The 22,049-nt window shown below is 45.0% G+C and overlaps 1 protein-coding gene across 1 annotated transcript; it reads left to right on the top strand.

Annotated features, from left to right (window-relative positions):
- The first annotated feature begins 2,018 nt into the window (after positions 1–2,018).
- Positions 2,019–20,208, top strand: LOC107540978 (major histocompatibility complex class I-related protein 1). The gene is given in 6 exon segments (XM_087827606.1): positions 2,019–2,182; positions 10,878–11,141; positions 11,818–12,093; positions 15,586–15,861; positions 16,451–16,555; positions 17,745–20,208. Coding segments are annotated over 6 exon segments (1,017 nt in total). The 5' UTR covers positions 2,019–2,127; the 3' UTR covers positions 17,786–20,208.
- Positions 20,209–22,049: the final 1,841 nt, after the last annotated feature.

The following is a 22,049-nucleotide window of genomic DNA, read 5'->3' on the forward strand; positions in this document are numbered from 1 at the left end:
AGATCATGGCAGTTGAGGGAATTGGCAGGGTCAGACCGGCATTTGAGACAGATACTGTGGTGGCTAGGAGGTCAGCCGGGAGGTCATGGTCCAAAGGACAGATGAGGGTGTCCTGAGACAGGCTCATGGCAAATAGCATGGAGAGTAGGGGTACATTCGAGAAATACTTTAGAGACAACATCAGTGAACTTGGTCACTGACTGGTTCAGTGCGTTAGGGGGTTGGTGAAAGCAGACGGGGGAAGGCTTTCAGGATTCTGGAGCTGGAAATGGGTAGTTGTTAGTTCCAATCATCAGTAAAGAGAACACAGGAGTAGGATTAGATGTGGGGTGGGTATAAATTAGCGTGTTGGTTCACCTCTCTAAAAAGTGAACTCCTGGAGGGAGGGGAGACTATGTTAACGCTATTATCACCTCAAAGGCTAGCATAGCCTCTTATGATCTATTTCATGAATTTATTAATTAAACCACAAATGAGAGGCCAGAAACATAGAGGATAGAGGACAGAGGCTTGGAGAATTCCCATAATTAAGGGTTTGGAAAAAGTAGCAACAATGGAGGTAGTGGAGGGTTGAGATAGGAAATGTATGTGTGCTGGGCACAGGGTGTCCCTTTCTTTAATATGTCAACCTCCTTTACCCTTTCTCAAACCAGACAAGACCTTGACTTCCACTGCCCCAGGGAAAGGGAAGCTATGATTAAAATGTAAGCATCTTTTCGTCTGCTTATTAGCCATTTGTATATCTTTTGTGGAGAAATGTCTGTTCAAGTTTTTTGCTCATTTTTTAATCGGGCTTTTTTGTTGTTGAATTCACCCTAAATCCTTTTGGAAACAACACTGAGTAAGGGAGAAAAGTGTTACATAGCTGTTAGGTATTATGCTCTCCTTCATTATCCCGATCTTTTAAAAACCCTGATATGCAGATACATGCCCTGGAACACTCCAGGAAACATTCACTCCTGATGGCTTTCACTGGTCCAGCCATAGCTGCCTGCATGTCCCAGCCTAATGCGCAGGAAATAGCCATACACATATCCATACACTGGGTACGTTTTTATTGGGTGCATCATAAACATAACCTTATCTAATACTTAAACAACTTTATGAAAATATATGCCAGGATTTGCTTTTACAGTTGAAGAAACTGAGCCTCAGCTCAGTTTGGGATTCTGCCCAAGGTCAAGTAGCTGGGATGCAAACCCTGGTCTCACATGGCCTTGCCTCCACTCATCTCTCCCAGTCACCTCTACTTCCTCTTTCCTGTCTGAGCCTGTCCCCCAGCTCCCTGGATAAGCATAAGCTGCTATTTCTCAACTCACAAAGGAGTCATGGCTTAATCCTGGGGATTGCTAATCAAGCAAGCAAAGTGGCTGCCCCCAGAATCCACTTATAGGCCTTTTTCTAGCTCTCCTCTATTCAACAAGCATTTTTATTTATTTATTTTATTTTATTGTGCTGGGTGCTAGAGCATCAGGGAAGATAGACCTAAGCTAAAAATGATAAGTCAGTCTAAGCGATATGTGCTGTATCAGCCGTGTGGATTATAGCATTATAGGAACCTGGAGCAGGGAATTCCGAGTCCTGGGAACCTTGTGTGAATCTTGCGCATCCATCCAGGGCGAAATCTAGGCTCCATGGAAGAAGCAAAGCTTCTTGTCTTTTGCATTCCCTGATGGACAAGGCATGGCTAATCTTCGTGTTCCCTGTGCCTTACACAGAGCTGTGCTCCATAGATATTTAAAAGTTGGGAATAGGGCCACCTGAAACTAATATTGTATGCCAGCTGTAATTGAAAAATAATTTAATAATAATAAATAATAACAATGATAACTTTTAAAGGCTGAGAACAGCGTCGAGGCAGGCACACCATAAAGGATCCAGCAGTGCCTGGAATCAACAAAGGGCTGTTAAAAGTGAACCCGGAAAGCCGCCTCATTTTTCTTTCTCTATTCTACCTAGCAACTGATGACACTACAAGGTCCCCTGTTTTTATTGGGAGAGGACCCTGAGCGTCTGGAAGTTTCTAAATCGCTGACGAGTGGGTGGGATTTAGGTTCCGTCGAGGTCCGCGGGGACCTGTTGTGTTTTGTTTAGAAGAATCTGAAAGAAAGGACTTTAGAAGGGCCGATGGTGCTCCTGTTTCCCCTCCTTATTGTATTTACGGTGAAGCACAGCGCTGCCCGTGAGTATCCCGCGTTCTCTCAGCCCCGGACTCCGAAGCCGAGCCGCTGAGGGGGCGCGGCTGGTCCCCCGAAGCTCTCGGTGGAAAGTGGGAGCAGCCGGGCGCGAAAGCGCGCTCGTGGCTTCGGGACTCGCGGGAGCGCCGGGCCCGCCGCCGTTTCCCGCCCACCCGGCGGGCCCTCGGTGTCGCACGCGGGCCGTCTGAAGACACCCCGCCGCTTCCCCGCCCCCTCCGGGCGTCGCTCCTGCGCACCGCCCCTCCTCCCGCTCCCGCCACCAGCTTCGCGAGCCCGTGCGGCTGTGGGCAGAGTGTGAGGGGCGCTGCACAGTGCAGCGGGTTCGCTCTTCGGGTGTATTTCTGTTTTTCTTCCTCACCACAAGCGCTAACCTGTGACAGAAGATCCCGGGAAAATAAACCACGGCCCTGGCCTTGGTTCCTGGGTGTGAGCGGAGGAGGGCTCTTCACGGTTTGGGGCCCATGACACCGGGAAACAGGCCCGCAGTTGCCCCCGGGCCCGAGGAGGTCCGCGGGCTGCGGGCGCCAGGCTCCTGTGCCCTGAGCTCCTCTCTCCAGCGGGGGGGGGGCGCCCGCCCGCTGGCCGTCGGGGGCCGGCCTCGCCCGCTCGGTGGGCGGTGACTCTCGAGGTGCCGGGAAGCGGCTCCCCCAGAGCGTGTATATGAATCACACGAGTGTTGGTTGGTGGCCCACCACGTGTCAGGAACTTTTGGGGCTAGGACCGTGAAGAAGACAGACACAGGTCCTGCCCCTAGAGAAGTTTAATCCAGCAAAACCCCACCATTTTAAGTCAGAAATGGGAAAGATGGGGGGTGAGGGGCAGAGACAGATGATGGAAAGAGGAAGCGCGATGTTTCCAGAAGGTAAAAAGTTTACCTATTGGCTGCATCTGACCCTTAAGGAGCTCTCTAGTAACACGACCACAGTATCCCCTGACAATCTTTCAGTGCCGGGCTCACTGCCCTGCGGCCGGCTGAGGAAACCCGGCGGGGAGGCGGCCCAGCCGGAGGTGAGCGGGGTGAAGCGCACACCAGCCCCCCAGCCCCCCAGCCCCCCGGGCCGGGCCTCTCCACGCCGGCGCCTCCGCCTGTGCACACCGGGCACTCTGATAATGGGTGGAATATGAAAAAGCCAGTCATCTCTAAAGGGTAGGGAGGGTCCCTGTGCCGGCCACTCTCCTCTTCACCCGTCTGTCATCTTCTCTGTCCCATCTTGTGCCCTGGAGGATGACTTCTGCAGGCTGCTTTCCACCGAGGAGACCCTGAGAGAGAGGTCAGAGAGCAAGCGGGAAGAGGGGGTGGGGTATTTCACACCCCCCACCCCCCTTTCTCCTGCCTCTGCGGTGTCTCTGCTGGTGGCTGTGTCCCTCTGTAATAGAATTTCCCCTGAAGAGCCCCTTCTTCATATGGTTCCAGCTCCCACTGGGCTTCGGGAACACAATTTGCTGCTCTTACCTCTGCAACCCTAGGGATGGTAGCGGCTTCCCGTCATTGCTGGCTTCTGGGCCGCATTTCCCCCCCTAACTTTGCCCATACCTCTGCAAGGGGTTCCTTCGTGAGGTCTCTCCGTGTAACTGATCTGGAGGGAGAGCTGTTTCCCGCCAGGACCTGATTGGGAGTTCTTTAGTGCGAAGGGATGCTGACAGGGAAGGGAGCCAGGGTTATTAAAAAAGACTTGGTTTCCTTGATATACGTGCCTAATGCTGGCCCTGAGTAGGAGCTTTTAGACATGGAAATGCAGGGAGTGGTTGGAATACAACTCCAGGAAACGTCAAGATAACTCTAATATCGCTTCCAGTGTGTTGCTTTCAGTGACTCCATAGGCTGCAGTAGACTGTTCTTTCCTGTGTACTCCCATAGCTCCTGTTCACAGATTTTAAATTTACAAAAATCTGGCCTTCAAGGCTCTCCTTAAAGCCAGAGAGAGAGAGAGAGAGAGAGCTCTTCATTTTTCTCTTTATTTCCCAGGCACTACCTAGTGACCAATAGGCACTTAAATGCCTCCTGAGTGAGTTTACGTTCAAAGGTAATGTCCCTAAGAAACTGAAGTTATCTGACTGTGAGCCATAGAGAACTTGGGCAGCAGTAATGACTGCAAATCTGCTACTGTGATTTACTACAGTTGCAGAATTTATATGAAAAATAATGATGTTTCATGCTTTACAACTCATCCTGTTCTTCATTTCAGCCTGTGTGAAACCTGGTGATGTGGGTGGGCACAGTTATTTAGGGGCATGCCTAGGATCTCTCTTGCATAGCCATATGTGGTTTGTGTGTTTAATCTTGAAATAGCCAAGGTCAGTCTCTTGATATTACTCATAATTCTATGGATATATCAATCTACTATATATGAATGATGGAGTCCTTCATAGATAAAGACTGATGATGGATAAGCCTCCTAAATTAACGCTTGAGCTAGTGTAAAAACACAGACTTACAGATTATCTGTTGAGAAATGACCTTGAGTTCAAAGAGTTAACATGGGAAAATATGGGCATTTGCTATAGACTTTATTAGCCTTCAGTCTGTTTCCATGGAGCTGTTGCCAAGGTACACGAAGTAGAAATTTCTCCAAGACAACGTTTTACTCCTCTAAGGCCCTCTCCTTTTGGTTGACATGGAATCTATCTAAATCTGAGAAATTCAAGTAATTTGTAGACTTTTTTTCTGACTAGTTAGCATATCTATCTATTTTCACTAAAATCCATTGACCTCAACCATGTCTTACCCTAGAGGATTGCCAAGAACTGGAGGGAGGGGGCCTAGGTTAAAGATCAAGCTCATGGCTCTTTAAACACTTGCTTTAGGAATCCCAGATTGAGACAGATGACAAAGAACATTCTTTCTGACGTCCAAATTTATATTTATTATCGAAACCCTTTCAAGAATATACGTATCAAATCACATTTTGTTACAACTTCAATGAATCATTTAAAAAGAATAAAATTAACAAAATTGGAATTCATCTGGGAAATAGGAGACATATGGTCGTCATGGTATATGGAGAGTACTGAGAAAAAACCCCCACCAGAGCTCATTCATTCATTTCTTCTCTAATGCTCTTCATGGACCTACAGTGCTGTCCTTGCTCTTCCTTAAACAAAGCCTCCTCGAGGACTTGGGCTTGCTGTTCTGTATGGAAGGTTCTTCTCCCATGGCTCACTCCCTCACTTCATTCACATCTCTGCTCAACTGCCACCTGTTCAGAGAGGACTTTCCTGGTCTTTCTATCTAAAAGATCAGCCCTCTTCACTCTCTCTTTCTCTGCTTTATTTTTCTTCTCAATTTTTATTACTGCCTTCTAGAAATTAGCCCAGAGGGCTGAGACTTTGATGTGTTCATTGCTGCATCCTTAGCACTCAGAAATGAGTAAAACTTATACAAAAGGAGACATTGGTAACCTCCAAAAGGGAGGTCTCAAAAGAGTAGCTAAAAAGTCAAACCGTCACATTCAGCACTTTCAGACCCTTGGTAAGTTCCTGTAGTTAGATGATTTCTTGCTGCCCATAGAACCATTCACATCACTGCATGGTTTGGGAAGTGTCCAAGGGTCCTCTTAACTAAAAATATCGCCATCCACTTCTCCCCTCATTCCTGAGATGCCTGAAATTCCAAACAGTAGTTCCCAGAAATCATAATCATTCTGACTGTATTAAGGCATCAGGCTACTTGGGAGGGCCAACAAATAATAGGGACTTTGTTGACCTGGTTATCCAATCAGGACCCACAGCCACTTGTAGGAAAGTCTAGAGCCTGAGCCTCCAGGGACTGGGGGAGTCAGTGACAGTGAGTCATCCTTGACACAAGGGGGCAGGAGAGAGCAATGGTGGTGGAGTGGGGAGCCTGAAACAATCTGAGAGGGGGAAGTGCTCTGGCCTTAGGACTGGTTGGGTGTCTAAAGTAGAGGGGCTTCCAGTCTGAGACCAGAAGGTGAATCCTGGCTCCTCCACATGTGGATTGAAAGGATGATCTTGGGCCATTTTATTCATCCCTGAACCTATTGAAATGGGAATATTTAAAACCTATCTCAAAGGGTTGCCGTGAGGAGTAAATGAAACTCATTATCAAAGGCTTAGCCTGATACCTAACACATGGTATGTGTTCAGTAAGTGCAGTTCTCATGGTTATGGCTCAGATACTGCTGCCCTTGTAGCTCACTGAGGGCCCACCTTCGTGGAAGGATTGTCACCGCCTCCTTGGAGCATTTCTAGATTGCTTCACATGAGAGCAGGCTCGCTCTCCTCTGAGCACACAGTCAGTACCCGGTTTGTGGCACTTACTGCTTGCTGCCACGTGTCATTGCACTGTATTTACTTATGTCACATGCTTTAGTTCTCCTATAATACTGTTAGTTCCTGGAGAGAAGAAGTAGTATCTGATTTGTTTTTCTCTTCTTGACATTGCCTCACAATTCCTTGTACATGGTAGATGGTAGATATCCAATAAATAAAAATTGCCCCTGTGGATGAATACCTGAAAACACTTTTATCAATTATTTTATAATCAGTGATTTTCACAGCCTTTTGTAAAAATGGCCTAACTAGTTAATCTACAGGTTAAAGGGGACACCATTTAGGATACTAAGTCACCACTATGTCTGGTCTAAGAGCTGTTTGGTTGTGTTGCTTGGGCTTCCAGCAATGTCTATCATAGGCTGTTGGGACAGGGAACAAATGCCCTTTGAGAGCTGCTTGACTGGCCTGAACAGAAGACCAAATTCTAAATTATAGATTTCAGTTCACTAAGTGAGTTGATGCTGATTGTCTGTTCATGGAAAGGAAGAAAGAAACCTAATTTCATAATTATTAGGGCAAGAAGAAAGAATCAGAAGATTCATAGATTGAATCATATGAAATTGCCATTTTAGTAGATCAAAATGATCAAATATACGTCTTTTCAAGTGATTTAATCTTCATAGTTCTACTAGAAATCTGATCATCCAAGTAGTATATCCATAGGATATAAATTATCACAAGGTCTAACGTACCGTGAGAGAAAGGGAATAATAGACTTTCCCCTATCTCTTCTGTTCTGAGTCACTGATTTAACATCTGTCCACCAACCTCCCATCACAGCTACGGTCACATTTTGGAAGCCCAACTAAGGAGCTAGCATAACTCGTACCTGTGGACACACCAGATGGATAACTGGGCCTATAGCAAAGGAAGGGAAGAGGGCTGTGATGTCCTGGAGTGGAGCCAGGCCACAGCTGCACGAGGGGTGGACAGGCAGATGACAGACAGATGGAGGCCAGCCTCTAGGTGCAGAGCAGCCTTTGAAGTCAGGGCTGGCTGGTGCAGAGCCGCTCCAAAATCAGGAATTAGACAGAGATTGAGGTTGGAGAAAAGGACAGTACACTGAACTTGGACAGTATTGTCCACAGACCTCATATTTCTCTCTACTTATCTCTTATAAACTCTAGATAATGCAGATTTTTATGAAGTGATGTTTTTAATAAGAAAGTGAAATTATAAGAATTGTAAATATTGTGTGTGGCAGTGATGTCAGTGATATTCATTTAGAAAAAATTCTCCCATTGAGCAATAATGCCCCAAGATGTTAGTACCTTTTTTTTTAACTTGTTGGCATTTACTATGCATGCAGACCCAGCTGTCATAAATGGAACCCCAGATTCCAAGGGGAGCTAATTTATACTAGTCCAACTTAGCTCAGTAACACTATCTCTTTTCAAATTCCTTCTTTCTTCTCTCCCATTCTGGCCTAGAATTTGATTTCTGTGAGGGTTTTTCCTATGAGTAACTGTGGAAGCAATTCCTACCTATTTCTTTTCCCCTCACTGCCTCAGCTCCAGCCACAGGCCTTCTTGCTGTTCTTGGAACATGCCAGGTGGGTCCTTTCCTCAGGACCTTTGCACAGTTCCCCCTGCCTGCACTGCTGTCCCTGGATATCTGCTGGCTCCCTCATTCCCTACAGAAGTCGCCTTCTTGAGGACGCCTTCCCTAACCACTGCTGTTAAATTTGTATTGTTTAATCCTCTTAGCAGTTTTTTCTCCATTGCCTTTTTAAAAGGCATTCTATATGTTTCACTTATTTTGTATGGCCCGTCTCCTCCCTTCCCCCCATTACAGTGTAGGCTCCATAAGGGCAGACACTTGCACCTGTTTTGTATGCCCTGGGCTTAGTGCAGAGCCTGACACAGAGGAGGTGCTCACATTTGTTGAAGACACAGACGGATACTAGGAAGGTGTGAGAACTAATGTTCACGACCTGTTCTTCCTTTTCCCTCCATCTTTAAACAGTTGCATATCTGTAAAGCCACAGAACCTTTCCAGATGTAGAGAAATAGAACTGTTTCAAAGTCAGTGACAGATTCAAGCATACACATCTTTTGCAGACTCCATGTAAATTAGATTTCAGCTCTGCTCCCGATTCACCAGCCTTCCCTTTATGAAAAGTATTTTTTTGAAGTATAAGTTCCAGGTTAAAATAGATTCATATTCATTTCAGCATATCTCATTATTTCAAAACAGAGAAGTAAAATGTTTTGCCACTGATTTAATTCACAAATACTTACAAAGTTCCTACCATGTGCCAAACTCACTGTGCTAGGCCTTGCAGGAAATCCAAAGGAAAAAAGAAAGCTAAGTTCCAGTTCTTAAGTGACTTAGGGTAGAAGGTAAGCAAAGATAAATAGAAGGCAGAATATGGTAATGGTTTGGGGATAGAACTTGTACTTCTGCTTCAATCCCTGGCTCTTGTCATAAGAACCAACACTTTTATGATAAGATGCCCAACCTCAGAGTCTTCTACTGTGTTGCCTCCCACTCCTGCCCCCCACCCCCCAGGAAGGGAAAGGGGAGGTAAAGGGTCAGAACAATGCAGAGGGACCTTGGGAGCCTTATGCTCTGCCCAGGCCTGGAGAAGACCAGCCTCCATCTTGCACAGAGCTGCAGCTGATGTGCAGGATACCGCCTCTGGGGAGGGGCTCAGGGGACTGGGGTGCCCACTCTGAACCCTGCCAGGCTGTCCCTACCCCAGCTAGAGGGGCAGGGAGGAAGGGGAGAGAAGTTCTGCTTTTACAGAACTGGCGCAGTCAGGTGAAAGGGGCCTCCAGCAGGGTGAAAGGCGCCTCAGGGAATCATGTCTCCCCTAGTGGTTAAGGTTAGGGTACCCTGGACTTGGGGTGATCCATTCTAACAGATAGTCTGGACTGCATATTATTAATTCTTTCAGAAATGGTTTCACAGAAAAGAATAATATTGACAGCCCAGCCAAGTGTGGCTCAGCAGTTGAGCATTGACCTAGGATCCAGGAGACCACAGTTCGATTCCCTGTCAGGGTACATGCCTGAGTTGCAGGCGCCATTCCCAGTCGGGGGCATGCAGGAGGCAGCCGATCAATGACTCTCTCATCATTGATGTTTCTGTCTATCTCTCTCTCCCTTCCTCTCTCTGAAAATCAATAAAAATATATTTTAAAAAAATTCTCACCTCTCGCTTGCAAACCTCATTATTTCCTATTATCCAGCCTATCCAACTATTTCTTTAAAAAAAAAAAAAAAGTATATATAGACAGATTGCATGCACAGAAGCTGACCCAACTATTTCGTGAGCTGATTTTTAACATTTTGATTTTTTTTTTCTTAAGTATATATTTATAAATGATGAGGAAGGCATGAACATCATTAAGTGGTGTTTAGCCCAGGGAATGGGAGCCTGATACCCATCCAGGGTTCTCTGTAGTGACAAGGGCCATGTTGGAAGATACGAGTGCTAGGGACAAGAGCACTGGGTTGGGCAATCTGGCAAGACTTTGGGGCATGGTGCCACCCTCTCTCATGCCTTGTTCTGGCACACCTGGTTTCTGCTCTGCTCCCACCACCCTCCCTCCTGTGCCCCCTCCCAGCCTCTTTGCCTGCTCAGCTCCTGCTTGTCCCTGAGATCTCCCCTAAGACAAATCTTTTCTGGAAAGTCTTCCTTTGGCCCACACCCTGCACTCACTTCATCAGGGCACCGATCACACTACTTTGAAACAGCCTCGTCTGTCTCCACCAGACTGTGAGCTTCCTGGATGAGCTGTGAGAAGTTCAGTGTGGAAGTGGCAGAGAGGGCCAAACAGTTTTTCATTTTAGACCCTTTGTGATTATCGCAATTCCTACAGTTATATTTGGACAGAAGAAAAAGTGGAGAAAGCATAGAAGAATGGTCGACAGAGGTGGTTGATACAATAGGAAAAGAAATGCTTTTTAAAAATTTACATGGGTTCTTGCTCTGACTGACGTGTGTGTGTGTGTGTGTGTGTGTGTGTGTGTGTGTGTGTGTATACCTGCATGTGCACATGGGTGGGGTGGGCGCCCTAGTTTATCCACCTGCAACCCTGATTGGTGAAACAGAGGGTTGGGTTATCAGTGGGCCCTTTCCCCACAAACCAAAACAGCACTCCCTCCTTCACGTTCAAGTTGACATAACCTGTAAAACTCCATCCTAAGGTTTCCGAACCCAAACAAAAAGGCCTAAGTCTTGACCTAGAGCTCTCAAGTCCTTTCCAGTCCCAGTTCCTGGGGCTCTGATTCTGTAAGAGGAGGCAGTGGCCAGGCCTCAGGAGGAGCAGGTACAGCTGAACATGGTACACTACATGGGGAAGTTAAAGGGACTGCAGCTTATGGGTCTGGATGGTCTGTGACTAAATGTCTTCCTTCTTTGCCTTTGCCTCCCTCCCAGGGACTCACTCTCTGAGATATTTCCGCCTGGGCGTTTCAGATCCTGGCCATGGGATCCCTGAATTTATTTCAGTGGGATATGTGGATTCTCATCCCATCACCACATACGACAGTGTCTCTCAGCTAAAGGAGCCTCGGGCACCGTGGATGGCGGAGCACCTCGAGCCTGATCACTGGGAGAGATACACGCAGCTGCTGCGGGGCTGGCAGCAGACGTTCATGGTGGAACTGGAGCGCCTGCAACGTTACTACAATCACTCAGGTGGTGAATGCAGCAGATTGCTTCCCCTCTCTGGCACCCACCCCAGCTGAGAGGTCCCTGGGCTGACAGTGTGTGAGCTCTTGCTGAGTTGCCCTCTCTGTGGCTTTTGCCAAAGCCTGGACAATTTGGTTGATGGGTTTGGTGCCTGCCACCTGCCCTACTCATCTTCCAAATTGTCTGTTGTCCCCAGAAACTCTTTGTCCTTTGCTCCCCGTATCCCTGTCTCAGTATCATTTAGACTTTTGACCTGTATCTTCTCCTTTCCCATCTAAATGTGCCATTCTGTGTCTAATTTCCTGGTGGCCAGGTTTAGTGAGTTGCTCACTTACGCATCACGACTTATGACATTAACTTTTCCAGGGACATTTCTGACTCCTGCATATCTCTCCCCTCACTGCACTATAAAGTTTATCAATTAATCATTCCCATTATACAAGTTATCCTATAATTCCCCTAAGGCAAGAATTATCATGTTCCTTGCACACACAGTAGGTACGCCACAAATACCTGTTGATAGATGGGATTACGTCACAGGAACCTCCTGGAGACAGTGATGCCATGGTGGGCCTGTGGGGTGCTCTGTTCTGGGGTAGAGGATGCCCCCAGCCACACCCCCAGTCACATCACCTGGGCATTCGCCCCTGTGTAAACCTCTTTGTGGCCTGTATGTATGTTCCAGGGTTTCACACTTACCAGAGGATGATTGGCTGTGAGATGCTGGAGGATGGAAGCACCACGGGATTTCTGCAGTATGCATATGATGGGCAGGATTTCATTATCTTTGATAAAGACACGCTTTCCTGGACAGCTGTAGATGATGTGGCTCACATCATCAAGAGGACGTGGGAGGCCAATTGGCATGAGTTACAATATCAGAAGAATTGGCTGGAAGAAGAATGTATCGCCTCGTTAAAGAGATTCCTGGAGTATGGGAAAGATACTGTACAAAGAACAGGTAAAAAGAAGGGAGAGCACCTTGTCCCCACACCCCCAGAAACCTTGGTCTATACATAACTTCCTCTAATCTAGGTTATATTCACTCTATTCTGAAATCCATCCTGTTAGTTGGATCATCATGATCTAATACTCTCTGGGAAAACTTCCCCTCGTTGCTTTTTATCAGCACCTTGATGAGATTTAGCAATTCCACTTGAGAGAGTGAAGTACCTCCAGGGATACCTCCTTTTGTGGGGATCCAGTGAGACAAATTATTCCATCTCCTGACAGTGATAAGCTGGGAAATACTTTGGGCAGTGGAGCAGTACTTACAAGTTGTATAGTAACTAAGTAACTTCCATGACACCAGTATGAGGGAAAATCTGGACTTAACAAAGAAGACAGAGGCTCTTTGCTTTACTAAAGTATTTATGATAAGATTTCTTTCAGTGAAAAGCTCCTTTTACACATTAACAATAGGATTTAGTTGGTCAACTTTTAGTTAATACAGAACTTTTCACTTATAATCTTATTCAGTGAATTACGCCTATATCATGCTGTAGGAAACTCCTAAACACAATGTGCCGTTTCCCTCAAGGGTGGTCTTTAATTGTGGGGCTTTCCAGAGCTGTGGCGGGCCCTCAGGAGGCATCGGGCCCCAGTTATGAGTATGGACTATCTTTCCAAGAGCCTCTACTGTGGAGGCAGATAACTAGAGCTTGAGCTTCAACTCTCTCACTCACTAGCTGAAGAGCCATCTCAGCTGTAATGGTTGCAGTTAACAGAAACCTACTTACACTGGCCCTGTGCACAAAGGGAAAGGCTATTTGTCCGGCAGAAATCTGGACAGTGTGGGGATCTGAGGAATTAAAACCAAGATTTGAATGGTTTTCTCCAAGGGGAGGATGTGGCAGTCAACACAAAGCTCATGTCCTTGTAGCTTCACCTTTCTGGAAGAATGGACTTCTCTCCCAGCCCTAGTTGCAAAAAAAAATTTTTTAGTCATAGGAGGACTCCGGTTGGCCTCAGTTGGATCAGGTGCCACCCCTTGCACTAATCACTGTGCCCATCAGGATAAGTTCCTAAGACCGGTTGTGGGTTATAGAGCCCTGACAGGAACTAAATGGCACACTCAAGATGGTTTCACTGAGAAGTCAGTAACAAGATTATTTACAGAGGCACAATCAGGGTTGTGCCCAATAAGGGATCGAGAAATACCTAGAGACTTGCAGCGGAGGGAATCCATTACACCTCCTAGATCCAAAGGAGAAAGGGACTATCATTATCAGAGCCCAGCAAGCATGGGTACTCTGGAAGAACCCTCTAGCAAGAGCTATGGCTGTGGAGGACCATGGTCACTGGCAGACTGCAATGGCTGGGCAACTGGTGAACAAGAACCCAGCCACTCTCCTCTAGTTCTCTGATCTTTTGCTAAGGGTACTCCTTCCAGAGGCCAGACCCAACAGGTAGCTGGGGGCAAGGGAGCCCTGGAGGTGCAGTCCGATGAGCACGGCCTCCTGGGGCACGGAGCAGGGCACAGAAGGTCTGAGACTAGATCTGGGAGCTAGCAAAGAGAGAGTAACTGGGACACACAGTTTGGGTGGCAGGATTAAGATCGGTACTTCTTAAAAGAAGCACATGTTGGGGTGGGGTGGACTAATTTTCCAATATACGTAGTGTGTTTGTCAGGAGAAGGGGTTCTTGTTATCAGAAAAAATGGGGCTAATAGATGCTAGGCTAGCAAAGCAATAACCTTGAGTAAAATAAGTAGGTGTGATATGCCTACCTCACAGCAAGTGCGGTGAAATAATGTATATGAAAGCTCTTTGTATACTGTAGGTCTCTGTTTACCCAATTAAATGTTACTGTTGCCAGACTGAAAAATGTCTGACAGCTCAGGATCTGGTTGAAGTCTAAGGCCAACTTGGGGTTGTATGGGACCCTTAATCATGAGGCCTTTTAGGCCGAGGCCGGGCAGATCTGAAGAGGGGCCATGTGAGTCTCCACTTCCTCACCTTGATTAGTGGCATAGCCTTTGACTGCAAACAGAGAGCCCCAGTTGCCTGGTCTGCTATTCTGGGCGAATCCAGCACTGGGTGAAGGCAGACAAAGTTTAATTGGGATTTGAAGGCTAATAACTCTTTGGAAAAACTGGAAAGCTTGCACACCTGGGGTATGTGCGAAGAATGTGGGAAGTCTAATTTCAGTATACCTGCTCCCTGCCCCAAGCCTCCTCTCTCTCTACCTTAAGTGTCCTAATGGGGTCTCAACCCTTTGGTGAAAGCCCACTCCTAGAAAAGGATCTGTGGTAATTTCTTACAGGCACTATCAACAAGCAGAGTCCCTCTTGGTGGCATTTATATTTTCTTGTTAATGTTGGAAAGCCCTTTTCTCCTATTAAACCACATGGCACAGGAAACAGAAAAGGAAGGTATTGTTGAGATGCAGGCTCCTCCCTGTATCGAGGTGGCAGGTAGCCCTGTGGGGTGAGGAAGTGAGTAGAGACTAGCAGGAAGCATCACCTCCGGGGACAGCATTGGGCTCTGTGTGGCTCATGTCTGGACGTGACCCAGTGTTAGCAGGGAACACTAAGGACGGCACCATATGGAAAATGAGTAGAATGGTCAAGAGGAAATAAGACCACAAATGGACAACCCTTTGTCATCACTGCTGGAGTCCCTCCATGATATGAATTTCCATAACCCCTTGGAGGGCATAACTGTTACATGATCTATTACATATGTTTGTTTCTGGTGACAGTCACTGTCTTAGTCCATCTGGGCTGCTATAACAAAATACCACAGACTGGGTAACTACAAGCAACAGAAGTTTATTTCCCACAGTTCTGGAGGCTGGAATCTGGGATCAGGGTTCCAGCATGGTCAGATGAGGGCCCTGTTCCTGGGTGCAGACTGCTGACTTCTTATTGTCCTCTCACATGGTGGAACGGGACTAGGGATTTCTCTGGAGCCTCTATAAGGCACTAATACCATTTTTGAGGGTTCTACCCTCATGATTTAAGCACCCACCAAAGCCCCACCTCCTAATACCATCATTTTGGGGTTAGGATTTCAACATATGAATTTGGGGCATACACAAACATTCAGGCCACAGTAATCAATGAAGTACCATCTTGAATACGCAGGCAATTCAGAGCCAAAGCTGAGCTGAGATGGCTGTGATATCTTTGTACTAGCACAGAACTGAGAAAAAGGAGCGCTGGGTTCTAATCTCCAAACTTTTGCTGAATCACTTATCGCCAAGTCACATGCAAATTGTGTAGCTTAGTTACATGGCTCAACTCCACATTCATTATTCCTGAGCACACTGCCCAAGCAGGAAGTGCACAATAAGTAAGTTTGTTGTTGATGAAACTGGGTTCTAGGTCATTCTTGGTTTTAGATGTTTCCTGCAATGATGAAAACAAATTGGGAAGTCCAGTTGCCAAGTTCTAATATTATATGCTCAGTACTTAAGATATTTGTATTTAACTTTACCTTCTTTTTCCTAGAGCCCCCACTGGTCAGAGTAAATCGCAAAGAAACTTTTCCAGGGATTACAACTCTTTTCTGCAGAGCTCATGGCTTTTACCCCCCAGAAATTTCCATGATCTAGATGAAAAATGGGGAAGAAATGATCCAAGAAATGGATTATGGAGACATTCTTCCCAGTGGGGATGGGACATATCAGACATGGGTATCAGTGGAGCTGGATCCTCAGGACAGTGACCTTTACTCCTGTCATGTGGAGCACTGTGACGTCCAAATGGTTCTTCAGGTCCCTCAGGGTAAGGACAGGGTGTGCTATCTGGGAATTGAGGCCAAGGAAGGGGGGTGAGCAGCAAGAGTGGATCACTATATGCTTTAGAATGGGTCTTTTAAATCAGAGGTTCTCTCACTTTTTGGTCTCAGGGCTTCCTTATGTTCTTAGAAATTATTGAGGATCCCAAAAAGTTTTTATTTATGTGGGTTATCTCTATTACTACTTACTATATTAAAAATTAATTAAAAAAAATTAAACTTAAGAAAACACAAGTACATATTTCATTAGCTTTCAGAGCAATGGTGTCATTACGTGTGGTGTAGCCTCTAGAAAGCCCCACTGTGCACAGATGAGAGATAAGAAAAAGGGAAGTCATGAGTTAGACCTCATGGACTCTCTGAAGGGTCTTGAAGATCCCTGGGGCATTAAGACCTCACTTTGAGAGCTACTGTCCCCCTGTTTTTGATTATTGCCCTACATGGAGCTGTGAAGTGAGAAGTGAGAGTAAGGAAAATGGTGTTGGGCTTCCTGATGATCACAGAGACAAAAGCACACAAAAGTTAACATAGAATGGGAGAAAGACTTGTGGATTTTCCTCATATGCTTGCTTTCAGAATCGGAAACAATCCCTCTGGTAATAAAAGCTGTCTCTGGGTCCATTGTCCTCACCACTGCCCTGGCTGGAGTTGGCCTCCTGGTCTGGAGAAAGAGGCCCCAAGGTGAGAGGCATGTGGAAGGGTCTGAGGGGGTTGCAGATCACCACTCCCACAGTTCCACAAGCTTTATTTTCTGCATCTGTCACTCTACCGTCCATTTAGAAATGAGTTGGGCCTCAGTTTGTGATCACAGAAGGACCAAGAACACCTCTCCCACCATGTAGAGAACACACAGGTGGATATTGCTTGCAAGTAGAGTGGTCTGTTTCATAGGTGGTACCTGACATCAGCTTCTGTCCAGGTGAACTGTCCTAGAAGTTGGGTCAGAGAAGATAGCGTGATCTTGGTTTGTCTTTTTCTAAACTATATCCTTATTAATTACTGTTAACCTTTTGTTTTGTCCTTTGTTTCAGTAAGTTTTTCCATTTTGACAAACATTTTCTTACCCAGTCATATGAATATCATTTTCCTTCTAAATTCATTTTCAACATATGAAATGTTGAAGAGTAGATACCTTTGGAAAACAGGAGTCAGGGTAAGGAAAAGGGGAGGGAGAAATGGGAGGGATATAGGCTCTTGATACCTTGGGGAAACCATTAATTCATTCCATATATATATATTAAATATCTACTATGTTCCAGGCACTGTACTGGATGCTGGGATAACAGCAATACAAAAGACATGATCCCTGCTGTCTTGTAAGGTCATCTCCCTCCAACCTCCACCCCAGGCTTTAGTAGATGCTGAAGTTGATCACAGCATAATATTGATGAGACCCAGATTATGGGTTTGAACCCAGTGTGGGCCATGAGTTTGGTATTGCTTCATAACCACATACTTCAACCCCAATTCAAGTGATACAGTATAAAGCATGTTATTAGATCAAAGTAAAAACAACCCCTTTACTAGAAAATCAACTCAGAGAGTTAATGGGTTATTTTAATGTTTTCTTTACAAAATACAGCACTATTCCCAATCCACTAAATGAGAACTGCTGAAGCAAAAAAATAAGATTTTTTTTTACAATGACAAACCTATCTCAGGAATGACACACTGTGAGTTCCTGCTTATTATCTTGTGGAGTTTGTGAGTTTGAGTTAAAATTTGTGGAGTACTAAGAGAATCTTGACAAATCAGGCTAAAAATGTCAGTGCCAACTTCTCAGATTTTGCTGAATATTGCATAATTTTTTTTTTTTTTTTTTAGCTATAAGGAGAAATGCACATATCTGACTAAAAAGTCTTTCTTTCAGAGAGCAATGAAGTCATCTACCTTCCTGCACCAGATCAATGATTGGGGATAGCTTTTTTCCAGCTGTCTTTCCCCTGGGAATCATAGTCGCCTCTGGCCCCTATGGACTCAAGTCCAGTGCTCAAAGCTTTTGACAACACCCACACAGACATGGATATTACAGGATTGAACACTTATGGCAGAAAGATAGGAACCATAAAGTTTTCTTTGTTCTTTGGCTGCAAAAAGACTGTCAGCTTTCAAGCTCTTTTGATGGACTCCTTTGTCACATTTGGCTCTAAATATAGCCTGTCTCATGACACAACACTACCCTACATCCCATCTGTCAACAATGATTTATAAGTAAATTATAGAATCTCAGACCTGGAAGAAATCTTCCATTCGAGGGCTGGAAATGTCTTCTCCAGTGCCTTTGACTTGAGCATCCATCCTCCACTTGCATACCACCAGTGAAGGGCACCTCATGTCATAAAGTGGCTTTTTTCTTCCATCCTGAGAATATATTATGCAAGACCTTTGAATCATGGCTGCCATGACTGTGACCCTAAAGACAACATTGGACCACCTTATGAAAGCAGCCACCGAGTTTCTACAATGACCTGTGAATAGCGGATCATTTTACATATTTCCTGGCCTGAGAGAAAGCAAAGTGTCCCGTTCTTTTGGCATCTCTGCCTGGTAGCTTGGAATCTTAGAAATATGCCTGGTTGGATCTGTGGAAGTGATCTCATTCTTTCTGTTTTTTTGTGTAAGAGTAAGAACATTAATTATCAGACATATCTTCACCTTCAGTGGAACTACAAAGACCTAGACCCAAGTCCAATCTTTTAATATAAAAATGATAGTATGTTTATCAGAATAGGGTTCCACTTTAATTCCTGTCCTTCCTCTATTGGCTCATTGTAGATGGGCCTGACTCACCTTTATACATATACTCATTCTCCATGTTTATTCCCTATGCACTGAGAGTAAGTAAAAGCCCCACTGTGAGAATCAACACCCCCTTGATCTGCCTTACTACACCCCTAAAATCTTGACTATCATTTACCTCTTGTTCATCTGTCATCTTTGATTCTCAGAAGGTCATATTCTACAAAGGGGAGATGCTGATGTTTTTCAGTAAGTTAAATATGAGTTCAGACCTCAGGACCCTGGACTCGCCTCGATATAAGATTTCTGAAAACACTCAGACCATGGGGAACCCATATTGTGGCTCCAGGGGAACTCGCCAAGGCTTTCACTGTGGCCTCCTTCCCCAACAAGTTTTTTTCTTGCTTCCCCACAGTTGGCTTGGCCATGTAAAAGGAACACCAGATATGGCCACTTAGAAGAGCAAGTGAAGATATTATACCATATGTTATTAAATGTCTCTTTGTTGTAAATCTTGTTTGATCACAACACACAGCTCTGCCCATTTATTCTGTATGAACCAACTGAGGATATGAGTAGGGCCACAGCTAACACATATGGGACATTTGTTCAAATTGGAGGATTATTTCTCCTTTTTGTGGACACTGACCCAGGCTGGGTGACATGACTTAGTCAGCAAAACATAGAATGGATTTCTGCCTTATTTGCCCCCTTAGTGTCAGGGCACAACATTACATGGCAGCTCTGGTTATACCATTAGAAAATAGATGGAAATTGGCTATAGACTAAAATGAATGTATTGATTTGGAAGGGATGGGTGGTAGTGGGGAAAAAACCAGGTCAACTTATTCAAAACAGTAGAATCGGAAGCCCTGTTTGTCTATTCAGAGAGCTAAAATTATCTGAAAGGTTTTACATAATCCTATCATGGAGTTTATTTATGGCAATCTATTTTTAAATTTTTGTCATATTACACAGTCTGTTTGCACAATGCCTTGTATGTAGTAGGAACCCAGTAAATACTTCTTGAATGAACCAGTACAGTATTTTAATTAGCTAGTCCTCATGTACTGGTGCAAAAGAACAGTGTCATCTTACAGCTGAAATCATAGAGGGGAAATATCCCACTCAGGGTCATATGACATTCCAGAGCCCAAGATGTATGCCCTAAGGACTACTCTGAATTCTTCAAAGTTTCTACAGCATTCACATTATTTAATACTTTATCTTGTCATCGCCTTGTCTGTGAAATTAGGGATCCCAAACATTCTAACCACACTCTTCCCCCGCACGCATATTAGGAATAAGGGCAAAATTCAAAGGTTTTTACATGAAGCACCATTTTTCTTAAAGGCTATGAGAAGAGGGCTGAGAAATGAGTTTTCAGTCATCTTGAGGGCCCAAAATCTGATACCTAATAGATATCTTTTTATTCTTAAGGACTGTAGAGCTATTATATAATCTGGATTTTTTTTTTTTTCTATTGTCATTTGGGTCTTTAGTTCATTAAAGTTCGTGAAATACAAATTTCATCAGTTCTTATCAATAACTTCTCCCCCTTCTTCCCTGAATTCAGTGAGCCCATTAGGCAGGAACTTCTCCTTTTGTCCCTTGGCAGGGCTTTGGTGCGAGAGAATGTTTGGGGCTAGAAGGTTCTGAGCTGAGCTGGTTGGAGCTGGACAAGTGGAGCTGAGACCGAGTAGAAGGCTGGGTTGGCCTGGAGCCCTGGCAAGTGGGGGCCGGGTCTGAGGCAAGTGCCGTGGCAGCAGCCAGACTTCTGAAGAAGCAAAACAGGGCCAGGGAGTGGGAACAATCGAGAAGAAAAACAGCTTCTAAGAAAACAGCTTCTCAAATGGAAAATAAATTCAGGAACAGGAGGCTGCAGACCAAAATGGGAAGCCACCAGAATGGAAAAGGAAGTGAAACCAAGAAAGAAATGAGACATTCGGCCTCAAGTTGAGGCAGTCTTTGCTTTGTTTCCTTTTGGAGGTATATTGTGGGTCTAAGGTGAAGCTGTTACCCGAACCGAGTAAAAGCTCTGTTTTTCCTGAGCAACGTGACAATAGCAGAAATAGAGAATTCTGGGAACACCTCAGGAAACACAAACTCTAAAAGGTGACAATTCTGGGGAAACTTGGAGGGCTGGGAATAATAAAAAGTAAAACATTTGGTATCTCATCAGCTGCTGAATACAACCCCTTGACGTGCTTTAAAAGATCTTAAAGCCTGTAGTCTGTTACTCACAAAACAGCTACAAATACATGGTCTGTGCATCACACACACAGGAAGTTGGAAACCAGATGGAACCCCTGAGGCTGAGTGTTTGGGCTGCCCTCTCCCTTACTTTTAAAGACTGAATTAGTCATTGATCCCTGAGGATCAAGGAGGGTTGAAGATGTAACGCAATCTGTTCTAACCCAATTTAGGCCTTTGCCATTGAAATTAAGATCAAATTTCAAAGATCTGTGAGTTTGCCCAGCTTCACTGACTTGAAGCCTGTATACATGGTGACGTGTTTATAGGCTCAGTGATGAAATTGTCAAGGATTTTTCTCTGCCACAAGGAATTAGTAGTTTGTGTGTCACTGTATGTACTATATTTTCATTAATGCCATGGAATTTATTTAATAATCTGCCACAGATATTGATATTCAAATTAGATTCTTATGGCCATCATTAGTTAATCAGCCATTCATAGAGTGTATGTGCCATGAGGCCTGAAACTCCAGTGCCTGGCACATAGGAGCCACTCAATACATATGGATATTGGCAGAATGAATTTCAGTAGTACCTACTGTGAACCAGACTGTATAGGCAATAGAGCCCAATAGTGATGTTTTGGTAATTACCCAGTGCAGAAATGGCCCAGACATATGTTTATAAGCAAATCAAGCTCACATCATAGAAAAGGATTTTAAGAAAGATAATCTAGATTTTATTTCTATAAAATAGACCTGGGTTTTGTGTTATAGGAGAATTACCACTATAACAGTGACCTTTTGTGGTAATGCTGAAAAACACAGATTGGATAAAACTTCAGAGTGAAATGGGAGGGACTGCATATAAATATTCCATTATTGAAAGGGAGGAGGGAGAGAGGGGAGGACTGGGAAAGCTGAGTGCTGCCTCCGTCCCCGAAGCAGCTGGGCTGGGCTTCCAGGACCAACAAGCAGTTGTGATGGTGACATCTAGGAACTCAAGTGTATTCAGGGAGACAGAGCAAGTTCTAATCCTCTATTTCCTTTTGCTTTCCCCAATTGGCCAATCCTCAGAATTAACTCCCTCTCTAAACTGGTAAATGCTTTTTGGCTCTGCTATTCAACTGGCACTTGGCCACTCTGTGTTGGTATTTATCTGTTTCTGCCCAGCTTATCTCTCTGGCTAGACTATAAACCCCTTAAGGACACAGCTTGAATTCCATCTCCTTCACTTAGTAT

Source organism: Miniopterus natalensis, chromosome 19 (assembly GCF_054644295.1).
Source record: "Miniopterus natalensis isolate mMinNat1 chromosome 19, mMinNat1.hap1, whole genome shotgun sequence".
In the NCBI taxonomy this organism is placed as follows: domain Eukaryota; kingdom Metazoa; phylum Chordata; class Mammalia; order Chiroptera; family Miniopteridae; genus Miniopterus; species Miniopterus natalensis.